This window comes from Cotesia glomerata, unplaced genomic scaffold (assembly GCF_020080835.1).
Source record: "Cotesia glomerata isolate CgM1 unplaced genomic scaffold, MPM_Cglom_v2.3 scaffold_18, whole genome shotgun sequence".
NCBI classification, from domain to species: Eukaryota; Metazoa; Arthropoda; class Insecta; order Hymenoptera; family Braconidae; genus Cotesia; species Cotesia glomerata.
In genome coordinates this window covers 106153-117740 of record NW_025402219.1, presented here as the reverse complement: position 1 = coordinate 117740, position 11588 = coordinate 106153, and the positions used below count along the sequence as shown (strand labels likewise).

Here is an 11588-nt window from a genome sequence, read left to right as displayed (position 1 = left end):
TTTTGTTAAAATTGACCTTTAATGAGATAAGTATTATACACTTTTTCATTTTTAATAGTAACGCACCATTCATTTCAAAGTTAATTTTAAATTAGAATATTCTCTGCCTTTCAGGTCATTATGACTAGTAGATCTTTAATTCAAGTTAATAGATGGACCTTCCATCTTCCCTATATATCGAGAGTTTCCTCTCTTCCACTAAGTTCGATGGAAATCCATCGAACTTGAATACTAGTAAAGCTGGAAGCTTGTAGTATCTGTTCGAGTTGTGAAGATGTTAATTCAATGAAAGATAATGAAATCTTTCATTTAACTAAAATGAAAGATATTAATCATAATTATTATTTCAAATTATAATTTTGATTCAGTTAATAATATATTATTTAAAAATTGAAAGATTTATTTTATTATATGATAAGGTGGACTAAGGAGAGTCAGGCTTCAGCGTGATTCGTTTTGACAATCTGAGTCAAGTTATTAGCCATCCCTTTCTTTCCATAATTCTACCAGGTCATTAGTAAAAGTTTATTTTTACAAATCATCTATGACCATTTCTATTCATTAAGTAGCAAGGAACCATAAATTTTTTAGTTATCAATAATTAATTCTGGGCTATCCGTGCGAAGAAATTTTTTGTAATTTTCGAATAATTATTAATATTTACAATAAAATAGACTTTTTATCGAATAGATATGACACTTTCTTATTTTTAATATAAGTGCACCTTCTGTTTCAAGGTTACACGTAAATATTATTAATAATAATTTATATATTAAATTATAATATTGTTTGAGTTCATTTTGTATTATTAAAAATAAATGAAATCATTTCAATAAACGGCAAGGTGGACTAAGCCTTGATTAAAAAAAAGTATTGAAAAGTATTGAAAAAGTATGTAATTCAATACTTTTTCAATACTTTTCACACACTGTATATCTATATATACATACAATATAGATATACAGTTGCATAGGTTCAATACTTTTTTTTAATCAGGGAGGAGAGTCAATTTTTATCGTGATTTCTTATGACTATCAGAACATATGGTATTTTTTATTTCTACCCTTTCATATTACTACCAGAGGTTATTTGTGATAAAGTTTTACTTTATAAGTCATCTGTGACCCTTCATTTTTAACTTTCCGCTAAGGAAATTAAAAATTTTCAAAAATCGGGAAGTTATTGTTTTTACCCCGTTTTTCGAAAATCGAGTTTTCATCAGATTTCGTCGTTTTGAGATCCTAGGAAGCTTCCCTGACTATTCCCGCGATGGTGTCCGTGTCGCTGTATGTATGTATGTATGTATGTATGTATGTGTGTGTGTGTGTGTGTGTGTGTGTGTGTGTGTGTGTGTGTGTGTTATGAACGGGTCGTTTTTAGGTTACTTTTCAATTGAAATTAAGCAAAAATTATTGTTAAAAAAGTAAATGTAGAGTAATTCTTTCAGCATCCAGTAGTACCAATGAAAGTCATTCTGACTTGTCCAAGTATTCCCTTTGACAACAATCAATACAATAAATATCTTATGAAAAATGATAATTATGTTGAAATAAAACAAAAAATATCAAAATTTTTAAAAGCTAAAAAATTAAGAATTCGAATTTCAGATTCTCCCGCCAAAAAGTAAAATTAAAAAACTAGAAAAATTCTTGCAGGCAAAGCTCTGAATTTTACAAAAGTTGTTTGTAGGTTACTTATCAATTGAACTTATCAAAGAATTATTGTTAAGAAAGTAAATGCCGAGTTATTCTGCCAGCAACCAGGAGTGACAATGAAAGTCATTCTGATTTGCCCAGGTATACTCTTTAATATTTATCAAAACATTACATATTTCATAAGAAAATGTTATTTCGTCAAAATAACAAAAAAAAAAATAAAACAATTTTAAAAGATAAAAAATTAAAAAATTTGAATTTTAGACCTTCCCGCCAAAAATTATAACTAAAAAAAATACAAAAATTATTGCAGGCAAAGATCTGGATTACAAAAGGGTCATTTGCAGGTTACTTATTGAAAAAAATTATAAATTATAAATCAAAAATTAATTGCTAATAAAAATTAAGTGTAGCGTTATTCTCTTAGCATCCAGTAGTGACAATGAAAATCATTGTAAGTTCTTCAAGCATATAAGAGTATACTCTTTGGTATTTATTAAAACAACATTACATATTTTATGCGATATAATTATTTTGTCGAAATAAAAGAAAACTTTAACACTTTTGGAATAAAAATAAATTACAAATTTGAATTTTAGTACTTCCTGCTTATAATTATAATTAAATAAATAGAAAAATCTAAAATTTGCAAAAGGGTTTTCTATGGTTTTCTATGGTTTTCAATTATTTTGAAAATCATAATACACTTATACACTTGAGATTTATTAAAATAATGTGAGCCTATTTTTAATTTCCCGATTTTCATCAGTTTTCCATCGTTAATAATACCAACTCTAATTTTTCTTTCACGGTTGGTCTGATACAAATTAGTTTTTATTCCCAATAAATAATTCTCCCTTAGTCGAGGTATACGGTAAGCGATGTTAAATTTATAAAAAAAAATTTTTATCCATTATTTGGCCTTATATCTATAATAATACGGTATTTGATAGAAAATTCCGGGCCATCCGCCGAGACATTTTCTAAAAATTTTTAATAATTATCAATTTCAATGGGATAACTGGTCTGGTACTGATTGTATAACATATTTTTTTTCAATAATTACGAATAATTAAAATTCATAAGTAATGGTTTTGTCTTGATAAAACGATAAAACAATAGTTCTTATTTGTATAAAAGAAGCAGTAAAAGTGACAGAAGAAGAGGAGCATGCATGCATCTCTGCCTATACTGGTGGTTTGAGAACTGTATATAAAAGACCGGGATTGATGCTATCTACACTTTGTTCATATTTCTCGATACTCCATATTATAAAATGAATAATACTTGTGGGTATGCAAGAAATTTATTTAAACAAGAAGATGGGGTCATTCGCGTTAAGAAGGGTATAGTTAAAAATTTTAGAACCTTCTAACTTTGTAATATAATTAACTTAAGGCTAATTAAATGGTTTTTATCATTAATACCGTGTCATCCGTGCCAAGGTGTTGTTCGTAAAAATATAAGCCCTTATTTCTACATTATATCTAGCAGAGCACAGATAAAAATAATTATTTGCAAACAATATCGGGCCATTGTAGTTACGATGAGCCTAGACTATTATTTACAGATCTTTAATATTTATATTATAATTGACCGAGCCCTGATTATATTTAATTTTTTTAGTGTTAATAATTTTAGTTTCTCCGTGCTAAGGGGAACGGAGTTTTATTAAATAGCCGATCGAATAATGATATTTTTTAATAATTAATTTATTATTGTAAATGTTCTATATATTAAAAAAAAATCAACTCCAAAATAAATATGTTTGATATGAATAGGAAACACGTGTTTAAACAGATTAAAAATTTTGGAGTACTTTCATTTTTTTTTAATTAAAAATTATGTATATGAGAGCCCACCAAAAAAAAAAATATATAAATGTTATTTATCATAAAACCAATAAAAATGTTATTAACAATATAAAATTTTTTTAAATAAATTAAATAATTATTACTCACAAATGTAACTGTAATATAACATCCTGAATTGTTTTATTTTAATCCGGTAGTGCTTGTAAAAATTTATAAACACTTAAATTTATTAATATTTTATAGTTATTGATATTTATGAAATACCTAATAAAAATATCACGAGCAATAAATGAAAATTATTATTATAATAAATAATTTTATTTAAAAAATTATAATAAAATATTAATTGCACAAATATTTTGAATTTATACCACTCGGAATAATTATTACAATTTACAAAATAATAAATTAATATTGTTGTCATATTTTTGTATGACTTGTGTAATAGAGTACACATTATTTACTGGAGAAAAATGTATGCTTTTCACAGGGAGCTCTCTAATGCTACGAGGATCCGGTTAAAGTTGTAAATGCACATGTATCGGTCATCTATTGGATTTTTGTTACATTTATTTAGGAAATCTGTTTTATTCACAATTTCTATGATGAGCCTTGTCGCAACCAGGTGGCACGACACGACAATGTTTAGTACAACCACTTGGCCAACCTTAACATACGAAATCTCATATCCAGTTCTGCAAAATGTCCCGGACCCGTCCATAAAAATTAAAAGAAAAAATTTCTCGTATAGTTGCATCGCCTCATAGCGCGAAGCGCGTGAGGTTGTGCTTTATACTCGACTCGTCATGGTCAAGCAATTTTGTGATCTTTAAATATCTCTATCACAACCATATTACACTTATACAATAATATAAGTAGATTTACACGGAGAAAACACTTAAATTAAACCATCTTTTTACTTTCTAAAATCATTTCATGTAGCTATTTTGAAAAAAAAAAAAACATTTTTGAAAAAATTTTACGTGGACGTCCGGATGTCACCCCATTTTGGATGTACCAATGATTACTCCCGAACAAATTGATATTTCAAGACCGGACCTTTTTATTAGTTTACGAATGCGATGAACTGGGTCCTTATTTTATATCAGTAGCTTAGTTTACGTATTTTTTTTAAATTGAATTATTAACAAACTGTATTACGATATAACCGTACAAAGACAAACGCATTTGTCTTATTCCTCACGTGAAAGCTATGGCGCCACTTGATAAAGCTAGATTTTTTGAGACTGCGTGCACATATAACAAGAAAAAAGGGCGCTGATATTAAAAAAAAAAATACTCTGTAAGAAATTACTTAATTATAATTTTCTTTTTTTTATCAGTTACACAATTTATTTTTTCTTAAAAAATGAATGAGCGTTATGAGGCGTGCACTTTTGGATTTTCCAAACTTTTTTTCAAATTTTCTACATGTGAAATTTTTTCAAAAATTTTTTTCGTAATAATTTTTTCAATAAAAGAACTTTTAAAAATTAATAGCACTTTTATATGATTAGACAAATCGAAGATGAAGAAATAGCATCAAGAAATATCTTGATCACCTGAAATTCTCACTAGCCATCAAACTGAAATGCATGTTCTTTTCAACACTCAAACTCAGGCAATATTCGCTGAACTTGTAGGTATCACCCAGTCTGGCCCCGCAAAACTGGCAAATTTTCTTGAGAAACGGGTTGTTTTTGTACACCTTCACTGTTAAGCAAACCCAAAATTTTTGAGCATCACGTCTACGAATACTTTCTTCACCGAAGATCTCGAACATCTAAGTCTTTTTCTTCGAGCGCAAGCAGCAAGAACTTCCAGTCCAACAATAAATTAAAAATAATTTAGTAGTGAGGAAGGTCATGATCAGGTTGTAGTATTATTACAGATTTTCAGATTTCAGGATTGACTTTCACTCGACATCTATAACTTGGGTAGATATCCTGGAGCAGTTAGACAATCTCTAGCACTCCACCGTGCCGTTTAATATCAATTATTATTACAATTTCTATTATTATAATTACAATTATTATTATTTAGCTTATATAACGTTCTTCTACACAACAAGTGAGTTCTGTATACTTATTGTAACCTATCTTTTAGCTGTTAAGAAAGTTTAGTCCTACGATCGGACGATCAGTGCAATAAATACATCCCATTTTATTCAATTAAATTATTATTATTGCTGTTGTTGTTATTATCATTGTTGCTGTTGTTGTTAGTGAAATAAAACCGCGCAAACCACAGAGTTGCTACAAGTAACCCGTGTAACCCAACTAATACGACCGACCAACGCATGCGCACTCATAATTAAAAATCTGTGAATTATTTCTAAGAAAAATTAAATAAAAGATAAAAACAATCGAACAAATAATTTAATTAATCGAACAAATGATAAAAAAAAGCTTTCGATTAAAAAAAAATTAGATTTGGAATGTGTTGCGCCAACTTATAATTAATTTTTATTATAAACCACCATACCCAATTTTGTCATTTGCAAAGACGAAGGACTACAACTTTAGAAAATGAAATTTTCCCTATATTTATTTCTGAAATATGGCAGCACTTCTAATAATAATAATATTCGAAATCCACAACCGGAAAATAACAATCCGCCATTCTTGTGGCCACTATTATTGCGATTACATGTGTTGATTTTGGTTATCTCGAATTTTTTGCGATTTGAAGCGTTATTCTTGACTTTTTATTATTATTCAGCTATCTCTAAACTCTAATTACTATTTGAGCCTATTTCTTAAATTAATAATTAATTTTTTCAAAGTCTTTAAATTTATTCTTTAGTAAAGTTTTATAACCTCTAACTTTTGCTATTGTTTACTTTGCGTTTGTTAATATCATTGCTGTCCAATTTTTTATTTAATAATTCACATTTTTTGATTTTCTTTTTAGAAACTTTTTTCTTTTATTTATATTATATTAATTAAATATTAAATCATTATTTTTTTGTATATTGTGAAATCACATTTTTTTATTTCCTTTTGTGAAAAAAAATGTAAATAAATTCCTCATTAAGTCTACACATCATCAAATATATTACTATTATTATTATTATTATTAATTTATTATAAACAATAAAAATGTTTTATTTTTGTAATTTATTAATCAATGACTTATCAACTCATAATAAAAGCCAAAATAATTTATTCCGTAGTTTTTCTCCTAAGTATAAATTTTGCTCATTTATTTATTATAAAAAAAAAAAAAAAAAAAAAAAAAAGAAAACAATTTTGACATTACTTTAATTTTATTATTTATTTTGAAAAAAATAAAAAAAAAAAAAATTCCACGGTAGCAAAATTCGAACGTGCGCCTGAACGTTGACAAGTCTTTCAGTGTCCCTCAGAGCTATCTCAGCTTACAACCAAATATCACATTAAGTAAATTTTAAGCCTCGAGCGTAAGTGGGTTTGTTTATTATTATTTATTATTTGGTGTATTTACTATTCATTTATTGTTTTATTGATGATTTTTTATTTTTCAACTGACTTCTATTGATATTTTATTATTTGTTATCATAATTCCAATAATAATTTATTATTTCGTTCCAATTTCCGCGCCTAAATTCTCTCCAATCACGTTACCCAATAGAGGGCGCTCTCAATTTCCTAAGAACTCATGACATTTTTTCTATACTAACAAAAAAAAAACTATAGATACATAGTGATTTCAATTTTGTAGTGGTATGAATGAATCTTTGCAAAGACAAAATTCGGTCCCATCTAAAAGCATTGAGTGAGCAGCCCCTGCCCCAAAGTACCCGACGGCGACTTACTGGACGGGACGACTTTACTACCGTTACCACAAGATATGGAGGGTAGAGGTGAGGAGCACACACTCATATGGCCTTTAGACTCAAAAAGTGTCCACAAAATAGCATTAAATAAAGGGGCCAGAATGGCGCTAGTGTAGTGGAGGGTATGATCTGAACTTAACTGTTTTAGATGGCTTGAAGTTTGCCGATTGGAAGTAGTAAAATAATTGTAAGTATTCTCATCGACTAAAGTAGTTATTACATGTGTTGTAATTGAAACTTGAACGGCTATCGTAGTTAAATAAATTATCTAACCTGAAAAAAGTACTGTGGACGTAGAGCTAAAAAGTAAATTGAAACATTTATATTGTGTATTTTAAATTATTAAAAGATAATATTAAAATATTATTAAATGATGGGTAAAGTTTGTGCAATAAAAAATTGCGATAGTGGTCGCAAAAGTTTAGGTTCAAAGAAAAATATGCCATTTTTATCTTTTTTCCAAGCCACGGTACGTAAGAAAATTTATTTATTTATTAAAAGTATAAAAAACCTTAAGCAATTATCTTTATTTTTCCTACGTATATTATTTTTTATACAACAGTAATTGTTTAGGTCATTAATTTTTCAAATTTCTAAAATTTTTTATTAATTGTTGAATAGGAAACATCACAGCGATTGGAAAAATGGACTGAATGTTTGGGTATAAGTTTGAAAAATTCAGACTACATTTGTCAGATGCATTTTAAAGATGAAGAAGTGAAAAATTATGATAATATTATAATTGATGGCAAAAGTAATATTCTGCCGTTAAAAAAAAAAAAATTATTAGAAGGAGCTTTGCCAACAGTCGAGCATCAATATACATACCATTCAGAATCACCACAACACCTTGAAGTACCTATAAATGTCAACAGTCAACCGATACAAGTTCATTTTAATGATAATGAAGAATATCAACAACCACAGCAACAAAAAATCTTAAACATCAGAGACAAGGGGATGCAGCAAGTTTTTGTTGAACAGCGTGGTTATAATGACTATAGATTCTCAGAAATCTATAAGAGACTTCATAGATCAAATGAAAAATGTTACAATTTTGCCTGAATTTTTGGTCTTTTTAAACAAGCCAAATGGATTAGAGTTCATGAGAGTAGATCCAGAAACCAAGCAGATTAAATATCACATACGTATAAATCACGATCTATCTATTACAGTATGTATACAAATTATTTATATTTATTGTTTTTCTTTGCCATATCAAATTTCTTTAGTAACTATTATTCGCAGGTAATATGTTCAAATTACGAGGAAATAACTATGGATACAAAAATTACAGCATTGGATGATGTTTATACTTACTTAAAGTCAGTTGAAAAATGGCCTGTCTGCGTTGGTACTATGATAGATATTAAAAAGTAAGATTTAAAAATTTTAGATATTAAACTAACAATTACGCTTACAAATGAAATATTTTAATATCTTTCAATTTTATTATAATTTGTTAATTTTATTTTCAGATACTCAAAGAACTGTAAAGGAGTTGTCGTAGGGTGTGAAAGTTATCGCAGGATGCAAATGAATCCGAGATGCCAATCTTGTCGTTATCTACGCAATGAATTGCTAACCCGAAAAAGTGCAGTAAGCAGTTTCCTTGAAAAATCAATCGCATGTAAAAGTCAGGCCAGAAACATTAAGAAAAAATGCAAGCGTTTGAAAACAGCGGTAAGTTTCAATTTATGTTTCTAATTAAAAATTTTTATTCACTACAAATGATTTGATAAGTATTATTAGCTTTGAATATATCAATTGTTGTATGTTAATACGTAACTTGCAGTAATTTTTTTATATTTATTTAGAATATTAGTTTCTGGTATGGGAATCGAACGAGAAGCAAAACAAATATATTGTTTTCAGATGCTTAATATTATAACGTTTTCTCCAACAGGTTAATTAACAGTACTCTACCCTCCATACCACAAGAGTCAAATCCCAAAACCTAACCTTATTTGGTTAACGTAGTAGGTTTCCCTATACTAAATCACGTTGGAAAAAGAGAGACAGAGACAAATTTTGAATGTTTTTTATTAATAAATATTTTCATATGCTCGGAAACCATACTGATTGTTATTAAATATGTTCTAGATACTATTTTCTCTCGTTGTCTCAATTTTTATAAGAATCTGAACGTCCAGTTTTGTGAAATAAAATAAAGTATGTAATTTTCCATAAGGATCAATGGTAAAGGCAAAAATATGTAAATATTATCTTTTTTTCAGGACTCGCCAGGCTTCCAAAAATTTTACTGCTTAATTATGATATTATATATAAAAAACTTTAAAAACTATAAGGTAAAAACCCCAATAGATGATCATGTACCAGTATATGATCACTCCATGTATTTGTATATCTATATTTGTGAATATAGATATACAAATACATGGAGTGATCATATACTGGTACGTGATCATCTATTGGGGCTTTTACCTTACGTGCAATTTTTTACAAATATCTTTTTAGTTGTAATTTAATTAATAAAAAAAATTAAAAAATTTTTAGACGTCTGCTAACTTTAGTGTCATTATTATAAAGTACCAATATGCCAAATTTCATTAAATTCTGAACACAAATTCTAAAACCGGTAGTACTACATTTACAAACAAATTTGTTTCAAAAAATTATTCATAAAAATTAAATTTCATTTTTTATTTTATAAAATTCCTACATGTCAATTTTAAAAAAAATTTTTTCATATCATAATTTATTTTTTGCAAAAATTATTAAAATTATCATATTTCTGCTAAATTAATTTTCATCACAATTAATCAGCTCAATATTAATAAATTATTCTTACTTTCGTTAAAAATATGACTTTCCCTGTTGAAAACATCCAATACAGTCCCATACAGAACAATAGAATCTGTAATAGCTTATATGTAATCTATCTGGAGTAAAAAATTTCCAGATAGATTGAGATTTGGAATCTATTGGAATCTATATGTAAGTCTATCATAGCGGAGTTTCTTTATTGGAATTAATCGGATTATAATGTTATTTGTATTTGTATGGATCTTATCTGCACCTTACACTTAGGTTTATATCTGTTCTTTTCGTAAGTCTATATGGACATAAAAAACTATGTGGATTTCCGAATGCGAAACAGAAAATTTTTTTAATGATTTTTAATGACAATTCCTCAATCGGAAAAAATTATGTATTCTACATGTAATAGCCACTCTGAAAATATCAGAATTTTTAAGTAATTCCATATAAACTGGAAATAAATAATTTATCTGCCAACACCAATAACACGACATTTTGGTCTATGTTATTTTATGAGCAGTTACGAACATAATCAAATAATGTATCCACTGGAATACCTTAGGAATTGCAGCGACAAAAACACATCAAAAAACAACATTTTTATTGGATTTTCCAGCTCCATACTAAAAATTATTTTAAAGATTTTTAATTGTAAGTAACTATTGGAAAATACTTTAAAATTTAATAGATTCAAGCAGAATATCCATAGTGAAATTCTACAGCAGAATTTAGTTTTTATTGGAGAGTCCAGTTTTAAAATAGAAATAATTTTGATGTTTTTTTTTATAAATTACGTTTAAGAGTGCCTCAGAATTATGTAATATTGATGATTATCCATATTTAATTTTTATCCCGTCTCATGAAATTCATGAGGATATCCATAGGTGTAAATGTGGGCTTTTATAGGAATATTCAACTTTATAATAGAAATAATTTAATGTATTTATGTCTGTAAATAATTATTAAAATTACCTCAAACCTCTATGAAATATAATGGACTATACAAATTTGGATTTTTATGTCAGGCCTAATGTTATGTAAATGGATATACCCAGGCTTAGCTATTATATGTGCCTCTATACAAATATCCAGTCTTACATCAAGATTCCTTTTATATATTTTTATTTGCAAATTACAATCAAGAGTGTTTAACAAATATATGATACTAAGTGGACTATCCAGATTGGATTTTTATTTCAAGACTAATGTTCTATATCTGAATAAATTACTCTGGCGCGCTGGCTGTCAATCGTTTTGAGAAATTTTTCTTCAGTTTCTGAAAAATAAGTCAAAGAAAAAGTGATTTCATTAAACGTTTGATAATTTACATTTAGATACTGTAGTATCTAGCGATGAAATTAAGTTAGCCGACATCTAAAATTTTTATATTTTTTTTTATTGAAAAAATTATTACAAAAAAATAAGAAAAAAAAATTTCATTTGTAAAAAACTTGAATAACTTTAAGTGCAATTTTTAAAAAATATTTTTCGGTTCCAATTTAATAAGTGAAAAAAAAAAAT

General features: G+C 27.4%; 1 protein-coding gene across 3 annotated transcripts; it reads left to right on the top strand.

The window, feature by feature from the left end:
* The first annotated feature begins 7118 nt into the window (after positions 1-7118).
* LOC123273979 lies at positions 7119-9370 on the top strand. 3 transcript variants are annotated; one of them, XM_044741477.1, is made up of 6 exons: positions 7119-7313; positions 7435-7473; positions 7908-8460; positions 8535-8662; positions 8765-8969; positions 9104-9370. In XM_044741477.1, the coding sequence occupies exons 3-6, from the start codon at positions 8281-8283 to the stop codon at positions 9167-9169; spliced, it is 579 nt and encodes a 192-aa protein (XP_044597412.1). In that variant the 5' UTR covers positions 7119-7313; positions 7435-7473; positions 7908-8280; the 3' UTR covers positions 9170-9370. The 3 variants fall into 3 exon arrangements, with proteins under 3 accessions (XP_044597412.1, XP_044597413.1, XP_044597411.1); XM_044741478.1 differs by lacking the exons at positions 7119-7313; positions 7435-7473 and adding an exon at positions 7480-7755 and having other exon boundaries at positions 9193-9370; XM_044741476.1 differs by lacking the exons at positions 7119-7313; positions 7435-7473 and adding an exon at positions 7480-7755.
* The last annotated feature ends 2218 nt before the right edge of the window (positions 9371-11588 follow it).